General features: G+C 37.3%; 1 protein-coding gene and 1 long non-coding RNA gene across 6 annotated transcripts in view; one reads left to right on the forward strand and one right to left on the reverse strand.

The window, feature by feature from the left end:
* The window catches only part of LOC132342129 (uncharacterized), a 209,629-nt gene extending 194,263 nt beyond the window's left edge, over positions 1-15,366 (forward strand). Inside the window, exons 4-6 of one of the 3 annotated variants that reach the window (XR_009490844.1) lie at positions 1,485-1,587; positions 5,841-6,118; positions 15,278-15,366. This is a non-coding gene — a long non-coding RNA (uncharacterized lncRNA). Of the gene's footprint in view, positions 1-1,484; positions 1,592-5,688; positions 6,119-15,277 lie in introns of all 3 variants that reach the window. The other 2 variants (XR_003029724.2, XR_009490843.1) reach the window with 2 other exon arrangements.
* On the reverse strand, positions 3,000-15,282 carry TNFSF18 (TNF superfamily member 18). 3 transcript variants are annotated; one of them, XM_059875571.1, is made up of 4 exons: positions 14,940-15,282; positions 13,910-14,086; positions 8,493-8,523; positions 3,000-6,127 (listed from the first exon to the last, which is right to left on the reverse strand). In XM_059875571.1, the coding sequence occupies exons 2-4, from the start codon at positions 14,066-14,068 to the stop codon at positions 5,781-5,783; spliced, it is 537 nt and encodes a 178-aa protein (XP_059731554.1). In that variant the 5' UTR covers positions 14,069-14,086; positions 14,940-15,282; the 3' UTR covers positions 3,000-5,780.
* Positions 15,367-21,474: the final 6,108 nt, after the last annotated feature.

Genomic DNA, 21,474 nt, shown 5'->3' on the forward strand with positions numbered 1-21,474 from the left:
AAGAACAGTTTTAGGTGCTAGGTGCTGGAGATATAGCATTGAATAAATAAAATGCTTTTGTCTTGGGGCTTACCTTTTTGGAGAGGAAAGATAATAAGATAGATGTTAGATAAACAGGTTAAAATTTTAGGAATAAATCTAGCTCTTAAAATCAATGGCAGCCACCCTTCTAGTATCACTATGTATCATGAACATTTCATATATTAATTAGTATTGTAAACATAAATTTATTTTTGATTCAACAAATATTAAATTCCAACTATATATCAGACATTGGATAAATGACAGTGAACAAACAAGAAACTGAGTCTCAGAAAAGACAGAAATTTGTCCAAAATCCAAGTAATTGGTAAATGGCAAAACTGGGATTTTGAAAAAAGTATGTGAAGCTAGTGAAATAATCTTGGTCCACAGACAAGAGCCATAGCAGAAAAGAGGTCAGATTCTTTTTGAAAGTAAAGATTCTTTTTGAAGGTAAAGATTCATTTTGGTAAACTTGAATTTGAGATATTATACCCACAACATGAGACCGTCAAGTAGACAAGTGAATTTACAAGTCTGAAATAAAGGAGAACAACTTGTGCTAGAGATAAATATTTGAGAGCTGACAGCATACAAGTAGATAATGTAATATTGATTGTGGCAAAGCTTGTATGCTATAGATTGCCAGCATTCAATTGGCAAAGTTGTCACTAGGTTATAAAAAGTGAAGATCTTGACCTTTTCTCAGACTCAGAGGATAGAAGTTCAGGTGATTTTGTGATGAGAAATGGATTATGGTAAGCCTCATGGGCAACAAAACTTAGGGTTTTTTTGTTTGTTTGTTTTACTTTCTAAATTGTATTTATTTAGAAGCTTTGACTGTCTTTAAATACTTGGAGAAATATTCAGCTGAGATGCAAAGTTGTATGCCATAAAGCAGTGGTTCTTATGTACCTTAGCAAATGTGCATAAGAAAAACCAATGGATCAGAGCTAGTTAAAAATTTGATTCCTAGGGCTCATTCCTAGAAACATTTATTCAGTGGAATATGAATGGGGACTAAGGATTTTTTTAAGCTTACTGGATAAATCTGATGTAAAGTTTATAGACCTGACTTTGAAAAATTCTGCTATTGCTCACTGAACAAATTGTTCTGTCTTAGTATTGTAAAGATAGCTGCTCTTGGTGCATCTGCCCAGCAATCATTAAACCAAATAGGAATTTTTCCAGTTCTGGTGATGTGAGACAGGTAGCTTATTGACCCTTGACCCTTAGTGCAAGTTAATTAACAAGGTTCTTTTATTTCCTCAATTACTTTAACAATGTTCCTAAGAACAGGTTGATAGCGAAGGGCAGCATTTAAGAACAGTAGGTGATGAAATGGAAGACAATAAATAAAGGGAGCCTAAAGGCTTTGCCCACTGGAGTCTGTCATCCAAAGTACACATGATAATGCTAAATTCACACCAACACTCAAATTTGTGATTCATTTGTTCATTCAGCAGACAGTAAGAACTATGGCCCAGGCACTGCGGCGGACCTTGGACTCTAGTCACTGGATTCCTCTCAGAGACCAGCCCATTGGATAAGAGGAACAGTCCAAAAGTAGGTAGGGAAGATTTCCATTCTAAACCCACCGGTACACCACAGTCTGATTCTGTGTTGAGGCCCATTGTGAACAACATCTCCGTTCCACCACCACCCCACCACCCCCTGCGCATGGTGGTGGTGGTTTAGTTACTAAGCCATGTCCGATATCCCTGGACAATACCAAAGCTGGGTAGAAACAATCACCCTGGATGCTGAAATCTGAGATTTCCACATGCAACTGAAGAAATGAGAAGGCTGGTTTATTCTAATGGGGCCTGTTTGTTGAATTTTCATTTTTCTATTGTCCAACACTTCCTGAATTCCTTGAAGCAGATCCCATAAACCCTCAAGCCTGCTTCTCCAAGCAATGTAATGGGATTCACTAATACTGCTGTATTTCAGAGTAATAGCTCATCCAAAGTGTGTTGAACTCCTTAAAGTTGTTAATTGCTAACAGAAATCAGATTAAGATAAAATGAATGGAAGAGTCTGCATTTTACTATCTTGAGCATTTGTTTTAGAACTGTAGATAGAGCCTGCTTAGAGCTCAGCACTGTTTTGTTTTTTTTTTTTTCTATAAAAGTTGAACTATTTCCATCACACTTCTCTAATTTTTCTTGACTATGTTCATTTCTAACAGTTTTCTTAAGTCTAACTTCTCTGAGCAGTGATTTTCCTCATCATCTGCCTTTTTATTCAACTCTTATTGCTCTTTGTGATGATGTTGGGACTTTTTGTATTTCTGTGTTTTATTAAAGTTTTCCTAGATCCCTTTTTGACACACGAGAGTATAACTGGATGGTAATATGATTGGTACTTGAATATCAAAGTGAGACAATATTAAAGTGAGACAATATCAAATTGTCACTGCAAATATGCAGAATTTATAAAAGGAATGAAGGTAAGCTCCCTGTGCCACTCCTCTTAGACACTTTAGGAAGATCAAGGATGTAAATGAGGTCAGAGTCAGGAGGAGAGATTATGATAAAATTTATAAAGAGGGAGTAATAAAAATAGCTATCATCGAAAGACCACAAATAACAAACGTTGGCAAGGATGTGGAGCAAAAAGAACCTTCCTACACTGTTGGTGGGAATGTAAATTGGTGCAGGCACTATGGTGAACAGTATGGGGTTCCTCAAAAACCTAAACATAGAACTACAGTATGATCCAGCAATCCCTCTCCTATGTATACATCTAAAGAATCAAAAGCACTGATTTGGAGTGCATGTATCATTTCAATGTTCATAGCGGCATTATTTACAACAGCCAAGACATGGAAGTGACTCAAATGCCCACCAATGGATAAACGGATAAAGCTGTGGTTTATATATAGTGAAATATTACTCAGATGTCAAAAAGAATAAAATAATACCATTTGAAATAACATAACCATTATCCTTAGTGAAATAAGTCAGAAAGACAAATACTGTATGTTATCATTTATATATAAAATCTTTATAAAAAGCAAATGAATAAACAGAAATAGACTCGCAAATATGGAGAACAAACTAGTGGTTACCTGTGAGAAGAGGGAAGGAGGGGCAAGACAGAAGTACCAGATTAGCAAGTACAAATTACTATGTATAAAATAAATAAGCTAACAGGATACATTGTACAGCACAGGGAATTTAGCCAATATAATATCTTTCAGTGGACTATAATCTATAAAAATTTTGAATCACTATGTTGTTCACCTAAAAGTAACACAGTAAATCAAACTGTATCTCAAGTAGAAAACTTTTAAAAAATAAGTGTTTCATATGGGCAACAATATCTTTGATGTATAGTTACATTCTCTAGATCACAAACACTAGCCTGATAACCCACAGATATGTCAGTTATAGCCTGCTTACCAACATATACTTTATTATAGGTATAAAATTTAAACAACTATTTGAAGAAACAAGGAAACAGAGTATACATTGAAAAAAAAAAAAAAAAAACAACCCTGAAATCACAACACTAGGGAAATTTAAAGGTCATCTGTTGGTAGCTTTTGGTTGCAACTGTGGAGACCTCTGCTTGCCCTGAGAAATAACTAATAGGTGGGGCTATTTGTAAGGACTATGACAATTTCACTTTCTCCCTTGCCTATCCTGATTGTTCCAAGAACAAGGCAGGAACTGAGAGGCTTTATTGAGGAGAGTTTTACAAGCAGTGGTGTGCTGGTTAATAGACTTTCCAAAAAGAAAAGCCCTGATTGCCAATTCCCATGGTATAAATAGTCCCACCATAGCCAATTTCAAGGATGACTGTATTTCATAGCCAGAATGTGCAATTTTTGAAAATATAACAATCAGTTCTTAGGAGCAGGGATTCCCTAGTGGCTCATATGGTAAAGAGTCTGTCTGCAGTGCGGGAGACCTGAGTCAGATCCCTGGGTCAGGAAGATCCCCTGGAGAAGGAAATGGCAACCTACTCCAGTATTCTTTCCTGGAAAATCCCATGGATAGAGGAGTCTAGTGGGCTACAGTCCATAGGGTCACCAAGAGTTGGACATGACTGAGCAACTTCACTTTCTTATGAGCTAGTGCTGGCCCACTCCTGCACACTGCTGCTTATAACTCAACAATGATTAACACCGGCAAGTTTCCATAAATATATGTCGTATAACTTTAATTTCCTGAGAAAATACACAAATGCAAGAGGAACCAGGCATCCAAGTCTTTGGCCCAACAGATTGCATTAAAAAAAAAAAACAACAACAAAAAAAGAAATACTAAGAAGCACCTTGGCCTCAGGCTTAGTTTGCTCCTAAGCAGACAATACAAATATTTTTAAATTAGCTTTATACGGTGATATTATTAACACACTGTAGCTTTTTACAAATATCCATAAATATCTTAAATTGGGTTATCATGTAATCATATTACATACCTTTCAATAAGAACCCATAAGCAGCTAGTTAATTTTGTAGAGTCCAAAACTTTAGCAGACCATTATTGAGTTGAGTGCTATTCATTATTTTTGGAACTTAATACATTTGACCAAGACAGTCTCTACAAAGTGAGGAAGGGAGTTCAGTTGAAGTCAGTCCTGAACAATAGCCCATGCTCCCTGGTCCAGGTAAGGAAAGGAAAAGAAGTCTTTGAGAAAGGAAGGCATTGGTGTAGCTTCCCTCTATCTGCCAAGAGAATATATACCCCCTGAAGATCTAATCTGCTAAACTTTATAGACATCCACATGAGAGCAGAAATACCAACCCTAAAGCTAAAATAGTGTGATACAGTGGGAAGCCCATGGCCCCTTGTTAATCATTTGTTCTGTGGGGTGAAGCAAGTTACCTATGTTCCACCTGCCTCCATATTCTCAGTGTTATAATTGTGCCAAAATACCTGCCCCGTTAACTTTCTAGAGTTGCCATGTGATATATGAAAATACTTTGCAAACTGCCTAGCCAGCTAAAAATACGGAATCATGACATGAAAAAATACAGTACTGGTAATATAAATTTCTGTGGTTAAATCTTATGATTAGTAATGATTACTCTTTCTTTACCATCGGCCATGTTTAGGCACATAGACAAACAAGTTCTCATGAAGCCCTATGTAAAGGTTCAGAATGACCCTTTTGACCAGCTGGTTTTATAAAGCACCAAGCATCCTGAGTGTGATTAAATTAAGAAAAATTCCAGAATAAAGTGCATCCCACACCAATGCCACCTGTGTCTCTGTCCCCTCATGCCATCAAATGTAAAGTGGGGTAATGCTTGCATAGCAGTGGCCACCCTCCAAGTCTGACTACTTTTTTATTAGGAGGGTCTCAGAAGATAGGAATATGGGAAGAATGAAGTCAAGCAGTCCACAGTCCAGGTATATGAGAACAAGGGCAGACTACTGCCCTGGATCTTTTCTGCATACAAGATAAGACTCCTGTGGGAATAAGACTTCATTTTTCCACCCAGAGATTCAAGGGTTAAACAAAGACACTTGGAGAAGATTCTGTCCTCTAGCTACCCATATTCATTTCATGAACTAATAAAACTGTCTTTGCTGATCTAACATCAAGGGTTACCAAATGCCTTTTGTCCTTCTTCTGAGTCTCATTCAGACAGGCATGAGAAAAGAAAATTCACATGCAAGGAGTTCTGTTTCTGTTGATTTGTATACTCAGATGAACTGCAGAGATTGAAAATCTTCCTTGTCCAGCCTATGCACTGATGTCTCTGCAAGTGCTGAAGAGGATGAGGAGACCGAATCAAGTCTCTAGGAGATGAATTGGGGATTTGTAAGTAAAAAGATCCCCCAGTATGTCTTATTTTTCAGAACCTGATGCTCAGCATTGAATATCAAGTCTATTACATCTCCAGCGTGGAATTCGTAAGCCCCTCCTACATTCTGGATCATAGAGTTGTTGGTTAGAGCTTGTATGGGGTCTTCATTCTTACGCAGCTGCACCTCGAAAGGAGCTCGTCCCTTGTAGGCTGTATTGGGAGCCACTTGGCCATAAATTAAGTACAAACCATTCTGAAGTATCTTCAGCCTCCAGTCAGCTGTCTTATTCACACAAGAAGGCTCAGGAGAAGGCATTTGCCATTTTGAAGGTAATGGTCCTACAAGATATTTATAAGGGGGGAATAGGGGGAGAAACAAAAAGAAAAGCATAGTTATTTAATTATTTCATCATCTTCTTGATAATAGTTTCTTTCCTATTTATAGGAAAGGTCTATACTAGTTCTCTCCAACCACAATTTTAAGTATCTACCACTCCCTACTTTGAAGAAATTGCCTAAGTTTATCTCTTGCTTGGGGGGCTCTAAGAAAATAAGTTTGGAATAGGGAAATGGGTTAGGGAATAGGGAAATAGCACTGTATCATTTGTCAATCAGTATTTGTGAAATAAAAAGAAGAAAGGAATGGCACACTAGGATGGTGATGACAAGAGTTGGCAGTCCAGAAATGTATATTCATGTTTTTCTGTAGCAATACTATTTATTATGTATCACTTTATCAATGAGGCCTGCTCATCAATCTGTTTAAAATAGTGCTCTCCTGTCACTCTCTCTCTTTATCTTGTTTTAGTTTTCTTCATAGAAGTTGTCACCATCTAGCCTATTATAATTTAAGTTGTTTATTTATCAATCTTATACCTACTTGAATATAACATTTGAGGACAAAGGAAAAGTGAAGTTGCTCAGTCGTGTCCAACTCTTTGTGACCCCATGGGCTATAGCCTGCCATGCTCCTCCATCCATGGGATTTTCCAGGCAAGAGTACTGGAGTGGGTTGCCATTTCCTTCTCCAGAGGATCTTCCCCACCCGGCGATCAAACTCGGGTCTCCTGCATTGTAGGCAGACGCTTTACCGTCTGAGCCACCAGGGAAATCAAATATTCCTTTATTTTGTCCATAGCTGTATCTTCAACACCAAAAAGACTTCCTACTACCCAGTATATGCTGAATTAGGTGTACTGTGTCTAAATAATGGTGCTTCAGCTTATAGGTATGTGTCATTCAAGATTCACTTGAGATACTATTATCTAAATCCTTAGCAAATAGCTACTGGTAAATTAACTAGTTAATACATGGAAATTATTTGACTGTTTAAATAGAAGTATCCCTAGGTTATTGCTGTCATGGGGGATGTGAAAAGGATCAAGACTTTGATTTTTATGGAATTTACACATTTTCCTAATGTTCATTGTTTTTACACAAAGATGTAATTTCAGAATCCCAGAATGTGCAATAATTATCTGGTGTGTTCTCTAATGCTCCATAATTTTTGTTATGGGGGCAAAGCCTTTGTCAAATAATTAGAAAGAAACCTTGATTAAAAATATACTAAAAGAGATAACACATTGACTTAAATTCTTCTTTATATATAAATAACTGATATAAGGGTCTGAAGGAGAATGAAGGAGAGATCATCAAAGCAGAAAGCAAAGTCTCCCTGTTTCTCCATTGAATCCAGAGCCCAGTAAATTTCTTCCTGCTTGACCATGCTATAGATAATAGGCAAGTCACCAGGAAGAAGTATCACTGGTTTTCATGTTTAATTCTGTGATGGCGGGAGCCTCAACCTTAAAGTTGAGGTTCTCAACTTTTACCACATCAAGAGGGTATTTCAAACATATCATGAGGAGTTTCACTCCATTTACTAGAAAAAACAACAAATCAAAAAGGCAGAGACAAGTAAAATGAGATTCCCTATCCTCTCAAGTCAAGGAAGCCTGGCTATTTGTGCTGTACAGTAAAACGGCATTTGAAGTTGACTCTAGAAGTAGTCTGCTCTCAGCGGAAAATGGGTGTTTGATCTTAAACCAGTAAACAACCCCAAATGTATTCATTTTTAATTTTGTATGTATTCTAAAAAAATACCCAAAGGCTCAACTGTAAACCTTACTGTGTCTTCTAAGCAAGTACCAGGTCACTATAAAGGAAAGTGACTCAGGAGCTAAGAGGAGAGGTGAAAGGAGCAGAGAAGGGACCACTCCCCTCTCGTTTCTCATCTTTACACTTGGAAACAAAAATTGCACCCTACACTCACTCTAGTGGACACTAGCAATATGGGAAATGTGAGAAGGTCTCTGAGTCTGTCCCAGGGAAAAGTCGTAGAAATCTGAAACTTGTGCTTATTAAAACAATTAAAAACAGAGCTGAAGCCTCAGCTCCTAGACAACTACATGATTAACAGTTAAAAACAGTAGTTGTAGGATAACTAAAATAGAATGCATCCTTTCTTAGCGCTGGAGCTTGCCTTTTGCAGCAAATAGTAAGAAAAGTAAAAAGGAGGCCTATAAGACAGTTCAGTCCAGTCAGTCATTCAGTCGTATCTGACTCTATGCGACCCCATGGACTGCAGCATGCCAGGCCTCCCTGTCCATCACCAACTCCCAGAATTTACTCAAACTCATGTCTAAAACTCATGAGTCGGTGATGCCATCCAACCATCTCATCCTCTGTGAGACAGGTTACTCACCAAACTTCGCTACACAGGGTCCTTGGGCAGTCTGTAGGGGAAGAAGAGGAATTGGTCAGGATGGTGACAGTGTCACAGTTTTCTTGATTATTTAGAGGCTCAGATTCCTGAAGCAGACTTCTCTGCCCTAACCACATTAAAAAAAAAAAAAAAAAAAAATCCCTCCCTCCACCCTGTTTTGGATCTCTCTGCTTTCCTTTACAGATGACTGGCTCCTTCCTCTACCTTTCACTACACAGCTACCTTTTGGGTCTTCTAGGAGGAAGTTAAGAACTCCTTCTATCCACCTAATCTCCACCTATAGGACACCTATTTGATCTTGGATGCTCCTTCTCTTGGGCTATAGAAATTTTCTATATGTCTCTGCACCCCAGTGACTGCATAAGATGATCCACTGGCACGTGAGAAGAAACTAACAATTCCCATTTATATTTATTTTAAATAGAAAATTAAGCTATAGAAATATTTATTAATGTATCAGAGTGATAAAGTCTCCCCTATTTAATATTTAGATAATCATGCATCACACATAGTAATTGAGATAACCCTGAGGAGATCTCAGTTTCAAAATCTTGCAACACAAATTACATGCCACAGAAAGCTATCAGTGTGGTTGATTTTATAAGTACAGATATTTAAATACTAAAGGCTTTACGATACTTGGTAGTAAGATAAGGTATATCCACAAACATTTTTTGCAGGGGCCATGTAACAGTGCATTGGTTTTCTTGCAGCAAACTGTTTAAGAGACTTTTTGAGCTTAAACAGGATGCCAATTTTTTAATAGGATTTCTCTGGCTGCTATGCTAAATACATTAAAGAGTGGCAAGAGTTACAAGGTAAGAGATCAGTGTAAGCATCTAGGCAAGAAAGCATGGTGCCTCTGACCAAGGTACCAGCTGTGGAGATGGTGACAAGTGATTGGAAATTGAGTAAACAGGAGTTCCTGACATGGATATGGATAAGAAAATGAGACAAAGATGACACCAAAATCTGAGCAATTAGAAAGATAACACTGTTAATGACTGAAATGAGCAAGATTTAAGAGGAGTAAATTGGGGGAAAAGAATCATGAGTTCATTTTTTGGACATGTCAGATTTGTGATGAGTATTAGATACCCAGGTAGGAGTGTCAAGAAGGCGACTGGATCTATAAGGATGGAATTTAAGGAGTTCTAAAAAAAAAAAAAATTAATTTAGGAGCCTTCAGCATCTGCATGGTGAGTTAAGATATGAATCTATATAAGAGCATCAAATCAGTGATTATAGATAGGAAAGAGTATTGAGATATTGCAGTGTGTAGGGGTCAGGGAATAAGAAAGAACCCACAGAGGAGGCTCAGAAGGAAAGGCCACCTTGGTAAGGATTTTAATTATGAACTATGGAATTTAAGTTGTCTAAGGAAGGGAAAAAAATCATGAATGGAGTGAGGGACTATTAAGTTCTTTAAAAAGGAACTTTGCACTATTGAATGATGGAATTTTATTTAAATTTTATTTAAATAAATTTTATTTATTTATTTAAATTTAAATTAAATAAATAAAATTTATTTAAATTTTATTTAAAATTTATTAAAGTTTATTAAATTTTAGTGTCATAACATGGTAAGCGTACTCAAAGACGCAGTCTTCCATTTTGATCTATATGTGTTCAGGAGGTGATTTTTCAGTTATGACAGTCAAGACCATGAATCAAGGTAAATTAGACAATAACTTTCAATTTCTTGTATTAAAATGTGTTAAACTAAGATTAAGAAAATAAAAGAAACATTTATCAAATTACTAAAATACTATTTCAATTGTTTTATAAGTGTTTATATTATATAATTGCATATTATACAAATACAATATTTTGGTAAAAGCAAAATGTTTTTGCACTGTGAATAAACCACATTAAGCATATCACTTGGTTTATCCTTATAAACTTATATTGCATATCTTTTTAATATACAAAATATTATAATTTGTATAAGACTTAGCAGTTAGCATATATATTGGGATTGTAGTCAAGAATATTTTGTTGATAGAGTTTCTTAGAAGAGATGCTGAAATTCCATTTTGTTTAACCCATGTGATAGGGACTCCCTTAACTTCAATTTTCTCATTTATAAAATGGGGCAATCGCAGCACCTAGTCCATTTAGGTTGTTCATGTGCTTAAATGAGTTAAGTCTCATAAAGGATTTTGCCCAGATATTCTGTCTTGTCCTGCTTATTAAGTATTAGTGTTTTGATAATGATGTTGATTATAATGAAGGATGAAACAAACTTTATGTACCTATATATTATACTAGCATTGTAGGCAAGAGAAACTAATGTCATCTATGGTCATTGCTTCTTAAGAAGTTTATCACCTTTCTAGAAAGACACAAATCAACACATGAAGCAACTGAGTAACAATCTAAATATAAAAGCATGCCAAAAAATGTGCCATTGATAACATCTATGTTGTCTTCTGTCATGTATAAAGAGTGTGTGAAGAAACCTAAGGCCACAGAAAAATTAATTGGAGAAATCTTGGATGTTGCATGGTGGGCAGCTTTAATGTCCATTTAGAACTACAGAAACCAACGTTGTGATATTCTGTCATTATTGTCACAAGTGAAAATCTGTCTAATCACTAAAATCCTGTATTTGGCAGTGAGACACACTCTTTGGTTGAGGAAGTAGAATAGATAAGCAAGGAATACCCATTTTGTTAAGTCTTTATCTTCATTGTAAAGTCATTAATAATAATGGTATAAATATGAATCACTACTATCTACTAAGAGTCTACTATGGGTCAGGATTGTACTGTCTCTTAATTCTTACCACAACTCTATGAGATAACATTTTCATTTGCAGAAGAGGAAATGAGAAGTAGGAGGATTATGTAACTAGCCCAAGGTCACGCAGCTGAAAAAAGGCCAGGCTGAGATCCAAACAGCCTGTCTGAGTCAAAAGTCTCACCCCTACGGCTCCAGAGCAGTTTGTATTTCTAATCCTGGTGATGTTTGGAAGGAGTAAATATCCACTTATAAAGCAGTATATGAGTCCTGTTTAGTTAATTCATCTTTGCTTAGAAGGATCAGTGGCTCTTGTAACCCCATTTTGATTTAAGCTCAGATTTATGTAATTGGGTTAATAAGTAAACTTAATAATTATTTCTCCAAACCAACTCTAATCAAATCATCATTTGGAAATAGAATCTACTATGCTTATAAATACATGCAAAACTTCCCCTTTTGAAAGTATCCTTCGTTTCACTGAAGCAGGGGACTCTCCTGAATATTTGGTTTCTTCTTTTTTTGTTTTTTGCTATGAAGGTATTTTTTATTTTTTAAATTATTTATTTTAATTGGAGGCTAATTACTTTACAATATTATAGTAGTTTTTGCCATACATTGACATGAATCAGCCATGAGTGTACATGTGTTCCCCATCCTGAATCCCCCTCCCACCTCCCTCCCCATCCCATCCCTCAGGGCCATCCCAGTGCACCAGCCCTGAGCACCCTGTCTCATCCATCGAACCTGGATGGGTGAACATTAGGTTTCTTAAGAGATAATTTCTGTAAGGTTATTTTCATGTAGGGGGTGGGGGACCATCTCCTTGGGCTCATAACTGATTCTTTCAGTGAGATGTCTTCTGAAAGAGAGGGAAGAAAGAAAAAAAGAATCCTCCCACGGAAGTTTTTGTTGGTTTAAAAAGATCTGAGTCTTCCTGTCTAACACTTTTTGAATTAGTGCCTAGAGAGGTTGGAAAGTGGGATTTTGTATACAATAACCAGAGTGGAGATGAAAACAATGTAAACTCCAAGGTCATAGAGCATTATAAGGAGGTGGAAGTGGCTACCTAGTAATGACTCATCACCCACAGTCATTCAGTCGTCTTTTCCAAAAATACTAACCTGTGGCCAATAGGGAAAGAGAAGTGCGGGAAAGTGGAATATGGAAGCTAATATCATTGTACCATCAGCCAGTCATTGGCTTTTCCCATGGGAACAAAGCTTCCATGGCACCCTGTCAGGACAATATCCTGAAAACTTTTCAAAATTCCCCAAATTTGGAACAAACTCTGGGCTGTTTCTTTAGAAGCAGAACCTTTCACTGGGTAGCTGCATGTTGTCTAGAAGAGGGAATCCCAGAATAAGAGCTCAGACACAGGGGCCTCATCAAGTTCAACGTTGGCAAGAGGTGTCCTAAATGCCTCTGGGAGTATGAGACCTCCTCCTTCCCTTTGCAAGAGCAGCTGTGTGCCTCTGAGAAAGACACTTCTCTTCTCTCCCAGGCAGAGTCCCCAGTCACATGCAGGAACTGATGACACGGAAAACCTACCCTATGTTTTTCAATGTCATCAGGCTAATAGCATGTGGAGTGGTTTTGAGAAGGAAAAGGCACTTCCAAATTTAAGTTGTTGCTATTCTCACCCTTCCCTTTCTTCAGAAATTGAAACAAAGAATTCCTAATGACTTTTCTTCCTGCTGCTCAAAGCTTCACTGTCCAGAGAGTTCAGAGGTCTGCTTGAAACATTCCTTGAGACACTGGGGGATGTGGTCACAAATTCCTTTCTTGTACACCATTGTGTACAGTTACAAAATACAAATTAATGGGCTACTGTGTAAAAACTTGGCCAAAGCTCTGCTTGCCCTAGGTTAACATCAGCATCTTCTCTGTACTGTTTCCTCCTGTATCTTTTCTCAGTTGCTTTCAAATATCTTTAGTAGTAGAACCATATCTTTGAAATCTTAACTGGTCAATCTGTCCCTTAGAAAAATGTTTCTGCAGTCACTGTTTTCAGATGTACCCAGGAATTGGCTAAATCCTAAATTAAATAAGGCATTTATGTTCTTTCTGATCAACACTATGTAAACAACAGTCAGAAAAAAACTTTTACTAAGAATCTAATGGATCTCCATTCTCTCCCCTAGACCCATAATTTGGAGTAGAGCTCAGTGGGAAATTCCCGATAAGCATCAGGGGCTTCCCAAAAAAGAAAGTACTTCCTCCTTCCTCTGTGAAGCCTTCCCTGATCAACCTAGCCCGAAGTCATTGCCCCCCTCTTGACTCCCTTTATGTTCTATACCACACTTAGATAAAGTATTAATCACTGTATTTTATGGCTAGAAGGGACATGATGATGAACAAATCCATTTCCCTACCACCACTTTTCAGATGAAGAAGCTGAGAACCAGAAAGATTAAATGTCTTTCAAATGCATACAGCTAGTTATTGAGAGACCTAAACCCAGAATTCGTATCTTCTTACTCCTAGTTCAGTGCATTTCTCTTCTCAAAGAGACTACACCATCTATTACTTACCTTACTTGTCTCTTTCTTTCAAAGCTCTAACAATATTGAGTGACAATGCTAACAACTAGACTTAACAAAAGAAAAGAGGAGTACAATACATTGTAACCTTAGATTCTGTTGTCTCCTTACCTTGAGTGGAAGAAAAGTAAAGATTAGTGCACTGAAGGAGCAAAGTAATAGCACAATAATTACTGTTGAGTAGAAGAGCCATTGTTTCCAGGATGGTCTCTGTGCTCCTTGAAGACTTGAATGGCTTAAAGGCATATTCTCCATGTGGCTCAAACTCATTGTCTGCAGGAATGAGAGCTGTGGAAAGCAGAAATTCACGAGTGACGAGCACATGGTGCAACTAGTCAGTTTTGTAGAATAGTATGCTAATTAGTAGTGGGTGTGAGAGGCGGGGTTTTCCTCCTGATTCTGTGTGTTGGAAAATGATACTTCTAGGCTAAGTGCTGACTCGCACTTGGCACTAGGCCCAATGCACAGGGCTAAAAGCCAATACAAACACAGAGGATTAAAAGAAGAAAACAAGGGAAGTTAAAAGGGGAAAAAACTATTTCCTAAAACAAGAACAACTACGGAACTGGGCAGTATTACAAATTATTTCCAGATAATTACTTTTTGTAAGGAAAAAATAAAGTTCAAGATTAAGCCCTATTATACTCCAAATGTGTATGTGTGAGGCAGTAGATTAGGGAGACTGGGATGCAAGGTTTGGAAAAAATAGTTTCATGGATTTCTAGGGCATAAAATGTGTTCATTCGAAGATAATCTCTAGAAAACACCAAGTGTATTACTAGAATTTAATTTTTAAAATGTCAACACAACAAGCTTAATTCTTTTATATCTCACCATTTTGAAACTCTGAAAATTCAATGCTGGCATCAAATAGAAATAAAATTATCATAAAAAGATATTTTATTGCACCCTGTCCTCCAGTCTGAGCTTACACTCTATTCCAAAAACCTGAAGTTTTCATCCTGGAATCAAAAATACTGATTTATTGCAAAATTGAGGAAGTCTCCTGGTTCGCTGTACTCAATCTTTCCATCTGTTAAATGGAATACCTGCCTTCTCCACTCACCTCTTCCCCTGCCGCCCCACACATAATATTAGAATTATGTGCTAGAAGGAATAAGCGTTTTTAAATCAGACAGACCTGAGAGAGGCAGTTCTTATCTGCTCAGTGGCCATCAGCATATTCTTCATTTCCTTCGTGGTAAAATTAGAGAAAATTTCTACTTCATAATGCTTTTCTGAGAATGAAAGAGATGTAAAGTTTTGGCTAAGAAGTGTTCCATAAGTGCTTCTCTCTTCACCCTTCTGAGAGAGGTTGTCAAGACTAAATCAATTATGAAATCCTAGAAAAGAATGATTTTTAAAATATTTACCATAGGGTGTAATTCATCTGATGTTCTTTCAAATAAAAATAGGTAAAGTATTTTGAAGAAAAAATTTCTAAGAATCAAAGTTTTTTTTTTTTTTTTTTTTAATTAGGGGAAAAGCCTATCGAACATCCTCATTTCTGAAAGAAGATGCTAAGGATAAGAGAACTTGAGGACTTCCCTGGTCATACAGTGGATAAGGGAGAAGGAAATGACAACCCACTCCAGTATTCTTGCTTGGAAAATCACATGGATGGAGGAGCCTAGCAGCCTACACCCCATGGAGTTGCAAAGAGCCGGACACGACTGAGCAACTAACACATACAGTGGATAAGAACCCACCTGCCGATGCAGGGGACATGGGTTTAATCCCTGGTCTGGGAAGATTCCACATGCTGCAGAGCAACCAAATCCTCTGTGCTCCAGCTACTGTGCTCCACACTGTAGAGCCTGGGAGCAACAACTACTGAAGCCTGTGTGCCTAGAGCCTAGCTCCACAATAAGAGAAACCACTGCAATGGGAAAACTGTGTAACACAGAGAGTAGCCCCTGGTCACCACAACTAGAGAAAACCCACATTTAGCAACAAAGACCCAGAACAACCAAAAACTAAATAAATTTAAAAAGGAAAAAAAAAACCTTTGAAAGGTGTATCACACCATTAATGACTGGTGACAGTGGAGTGGGGACCTGGGCCTAGAGATACTGTCTTATAACCCATTTTTTTTTTTACTACCACACTAATTGCCGCAATATTTCTCACTGAGTTATCAAATTTAACTTGGCCCAGATATCTCTGAAGAAGAGTCACTGAGTCACATGGGAATAATTTTTCAATACTGCAATGTTTTGTGGCTCTGTCTAGGATGCTGTGATTCAGAGAAGAATAATAAACTGACTCTAGAAGATATTGATTCATTCTACCCATAACTCTTCTCTTTATCATGTCTGAAAGGCATAAACACCAGCACAGAATTTAAAATTGACTACTGAAAAGGCAGACTATTTCCTTCCTGCTTCTCTGATTTGTTCCTTCTCCTGATTCCTCTCCAACTTTTAATTGGAATTGCCTCTGCTTACTCAATTCAGTAAATATTTCCTTAAATGAGGAACTGTTCCAAATATAATCCAGCTCCTTCTTCTGCCTTTAACCAAGGTTAGGCTCTCAAATATCCTGACTATTTCAACCTTCTAAACATATCTTTAAAGTATGACATGCTTATCTCAAGAAGAATATATTCCAAGCACTAGGAACTATACTCAATATCTTGTAATAAACTATAATGGAAGAGAGAATGTTTAAAAAATGGAATATAAATATTTGTATATATATGTGTAACTGAATGACTTTATTGTATAGCTGAAACCAACACAGCATTGTAAATCAACTATATTTCAATGCAATTTTTTAAATAAAGAAATTAAACTTGGAACCAAGAAAAGAGCAAGAGACATATTAAAAGAAGAGAGCTATAAAGAACTACCCAGTATGGGTAGTTCGGTCAACTAATTCCACAGAGGAGAAAATGAGGTCCCGAGAAAGAAGGAGACATACACAAGGTCACAGAACAAAACAGTGACAGAAGTAAAGTAGAATCCAGTTTGTTCCTTCCAAAAGAAAAAATAAAAGAATACATTCCAGGACTTCTTTCCACGAAACAGTTTCCAAAATGAATACCTTTCAGGTTAGGACAAGTGGCAGTAGGGAAGACTTTCAGGACTCTAAATTAATGAGTCATCATTGGTATCTTTTGGCTACACACTCTCAGAATTGACATGTCAGGATCCTACAAGAAGGATATGAACACTGAACACATGAAGCTTCTGTATTTATGGCCTGACACTGGCTCAGATACTTGGAATGAATTTTTTAAATTAAGTTCAATTAGCAAATCTATGCTGAATATTTACTCTCAGCCAACTACTGTGCTAAGGGCTTTGAGAGGTATTTAAAAAAAGGCACAGCTGTCAAATAATTTGCTGCCCAACTGGATTTAAACCGTACATATAGGGAGACAGAAACCCAAGTGAATGCTAGAATACAGAGCATCAGCAGACACAGATCTAAAGGAGCTAAAATAGTTGAGAAGACAGGTTGGAAATTATTGTTTGACCAGAGAAAAGAGGGAATTCTTTCTTGAGAGAGTGGTAAAAGTTGAGGTATGAGCATTACATAAATGTTAGAAATTTTTAAATGTGAACAAGTGACAGCAGACCAAACTTTTGAATGGATCTGGTAGTCTGATTCAAGAGCTGACAAATGAGGAATTTCAGAAAAACAAGTAAAAAAATGTTTTCTATATTTTTCAGATTAGAAACAGCATACAAGTTACGACTGATTAAGCAACTTTGTATTCACAGTTCTTTTGAATTCAGAATGAATTAGATACATAGAAACTTGGCTATGGTTCAGTCATTGACTGAATCACACTAAAACAAATTGGGCACCTAGGATGTGCCTTCTCTGTGCACAGTTACATTAGAATAACAAGCAGCCCTGTGTTGACATCACCATATATACAAATAATGACACTGACATTCGAGAGCATGAATCATTTGCCCACACTGGTAGAACAGGGATTGAATCCCCAGGTATTGGACTCCAAAACACTTTTTCCACTCTTGGTGCTGAAATTTATCCAGTAGTTGCTGTGTAAACCGCGTGGGATGCATATTGAAATCTGTGAGAGAGTATTATATGGACATCAGATTTCTCCAAAATCCTGTATTACTGAGGTCTGCACTCCCTACCACATGCCCTCTATACACCAAGCCATGCTTAGTTACTCATTCATGTCTGACTCTTTGCAACCCCATGGACTGTAGCCCACCAGGCTCCTCTGTCCACGGGAATTCTCCAGGCAAGAATACTGGAGTGGGTTGCCATGTCCTCCTCCAGGGGATCTTCCCAACCCAGGGACTGAACCCAGGTCTCCCGCACTGCAGGTGAATTCTTTACCATTTGAGCCACCAGGGAAGCCAATACACTCTTTGCCATGGCTTTTATGCTTGTGATAATGTATGGTGTAGCATATTTAATCAGAAATATTCCATGTGCCAGAATTCACAACTGCACAACTGATTTTGTCTACTGTGGATTTCAGAGTATTTACTGTTATGACAAATAAGGCCCAGTTGACTTGAAGATACTACATAAATAGATGACTGAATTGTTATTTAGTTGCTAAATTGTGTCATATTCTTTTGCAATCCCATGAACTGTTGTCCACCAGGCACTTCTGTCCATGGGATTTCCCAGGCAAGAATACTGGAGTGAGTTGCCATTTCCTTCTCCACATAGATGATATATGATAGAAAATAAACAGACATGATACATAAATATGGTTTTAAACTTGGAATTTATGAAGACAACAAGTCTCTGTTAAGACTGGTAAATGTCTACTCTGTAAAGAATTCTGCACAGAAGACCTTGGTGCTGGGAAAGATTGAAGGCAAAAGAAGAAAGGGGTGGCAGAGGATGATATGGTTGGATGGTATCACCGACTCAATGGACATGAATCTGAGCAAACTTCAGGAGATGGTGAAGGACATGGGAGCTTGGCATGCTGCAATCTATGGAGTCACAAAGAGTAGGACACAACTGAGCAACTCAACAGCAACAACACTATACATAAGTAAATACATATGTACATATAGAAATACATGTTTACATATATATACAAATTTACATATTATATGTACAATAAATTCTACAAGATACATGTCAATCTCCAGATCATAAGAGTATGATCTCTTATGGAACTAATAAATAATTAGTTCCTCTCTAAGGAACTAATAACAACTCTAACCAGGGTGGCCTAGGAAACAATTTTAATTAAAACTATGTTTTTCTTCCATGACTTGGGGACCCTCTTCTATACCCCATATTATCTTGTTCTGTGCTGTTTTACATGTTGATTTTTTTGGAGTCCTTACCAAATTCTTCATTGTTTGTCTATGTTTTACTGACTCAAGTGCAGCCTTTAAGCAGCAAGTCTATTGATCAATTTCCATGGAAGCCTTCCTGTGCTAGTTTCCTGCCTAAGCACTAATCTTTAAGAAAGGCTGTGTCAGGTAGTAGGTGCCTGTCTAGCCTGAGTCTTTTATGTGAGTGGTTTGTTGTTGTCTCATGTGTGTGTGTGTGTGTGTGTGTGTGTGTGTGTAAGGGGCGGGGGGCAGTTCTCTCTAGGCTAACCAGTATTGTGTCAGTGTCTTGGCCATAAGAGAAGCATCTTAAGCACATTTTGATGGGAAGGATTACTTCCTGCTTGGCAACTAGACCAAAATAAATTTTCCATTATGTAGTATGGCATGATACTTCCTACTTAAAACCATTAACCACCACCCCAGAAGCCATAATGGAAGGGATTTGGTATTAAAGCCTATATTGCTCAATATCAAATGGATCACCAGAGAACTCTATTTCACCTATCAACCTAATTGAAATAAAAGGGTCTTAATATTCCTGAGACTAAGCATCACCAAATCTCCTGGATTTCTTGGGCAGCTCTGGCAGAGGAGGGAGTAAGGAGGTATTTTTCCCTTTACAATTCAACTTATTTTCTTCATTTGACAAGCTACCACATACACACTCCACCAGTGAAGAACAATCAGCACATTCACTGCACTCAACACCTAACTGTAACGTGTTCATACAGAAATCAATGAGATACTTCCTCTTCCGGTTTCCCATTTTTAATCCTGGTCTTACACCATCCAATTCAGATTCTCTGGCTCAAGGCTTGGTTTGTTGGTTTTCGCACTGAGAACCTACATGAGTAAAGGCAGGTTTTGACTTTTATATATGAAATGAATCCAAAATACAGCAAAAGGATGTTATCCTCCTCACTCATTTAGAAAACATCATTGACTGCCTTCTATGTACCAAGTATGTTAAGAACTTAGTACTGATAGAAAAGGGCCAGTCCTTATCTTCAAATTTCTTGCTTCTTTTTGGTTTGGTTTGGTTTTCACAGGTAGCTAGAGAAAGAGACAATATACAAAGCAACATGGGAGAAGTATGTAGGAGGATAAGAACCAAATACCCGACCTCACTCAGGTTAAGGGCAAGTTTATAAAGGAGTCAGTGCCTAGGCTGGTACATCTAAAGAGACATTACCAGATGAAAAAACCTCATAATATCCCCTTCCCCTAAGCTAAGTAAATTTGTATTAATTTACTAATATGTTATATACTGATAATTTGCTATATTTAATATAGTATAATAGATACGTATATATTATGTATGCTATATAGTACAATGTATAAATATTGATTTTGTGTGCATATGTGTCTGTGTAGTTTGACAGCGTTTCAGGCACTTTACTTGGCAATGGAGAAATCAGAAAGAATATGATAAGACCTCCGATCTTAAAAAATTCATTGTCTGATAATTGCTGGTTTTTTAACATTTGAGTCTCCATGGAAAACAGGTTTCAATTTCAAGACAAGTTTCACTTACTGCTTTTTCAGAGAATGATTTTATATAACTTTCCCAATCTCCTAAGTGAGAATTTCCAAGGCATCTGGAGTTGCTCAGGCCAAGAAACTCATCCATCTTGTTTGATGACTCGAGCCCTGACTGAATACAGTAGGATGTCCCACTATAAAGAGGAAAGTTCAGGCTGATACACCAATGGAAAAAAACCTGAATCATAGACAATGCTGTGGAATGCTGTTTGATGAAATGGTGCCAGCTGAGGTAGCAAGCAGTTTCCATTTGCTAAATAAAGAGTAAACATCCCTGAAGAGTTAGCTATGAGCATTAGGAAAGATAAGGCTTAAATTATTTCAGATCTTTCATCATCCAGCAAGCCTCAGGGAAATCTCTTTGGCTGAAAGTAGGGATGTTCTCCACCCAACACGTACACAGCCTCTTACATCCTCTCCTGGTTCCTCATCTCATGAATTCCTAGATTATGTCATGAATCAGCTGCTCGAGTGTCGGTTTCTAATGTAAACCATAAAAAAGAAAAGTATAAAGAACAAAACCAAGCGAAACCAAAACAATCACAAAACTACTAAAATTCAAATCCGAATCTAATTCTAAAACCTATTTTTTTCATTCTGTCTTGATGCATCAATAAGTACCTGAACTTGGCTTTAGTAGTGGGAGGATTTCACAGTGAGAAACGATTTACAATGTTAAGGATTCTTATGTGCTTCATTTCTGAATATGATATCTACTAATACATCTTTTGAAGAAAAAGCTCTTACTGAATTGTCTTATCTTTTTCAAACAGGCACAATTTTTTGCTTTGTCTTCGATTTCAAATTCTTTCTTTTTATTCCTTCTTAGTCTCAAAATGA

This window comes from Bos taurus, chromosome 16, assembly GCF_002263795.3.
Source record: "Bos taurus isolate L1 Dominette 01449 registration number 42190680 breed Hereford chromosome 16, ARS-UCD2.0, whole genome shotgun sequence".
Taxonomy (NCBI): Eukaryota; Metazoa; Chordata; class Mammalia; order Artiodactyla; family Bovidae; genus Bos; species Bos taurus.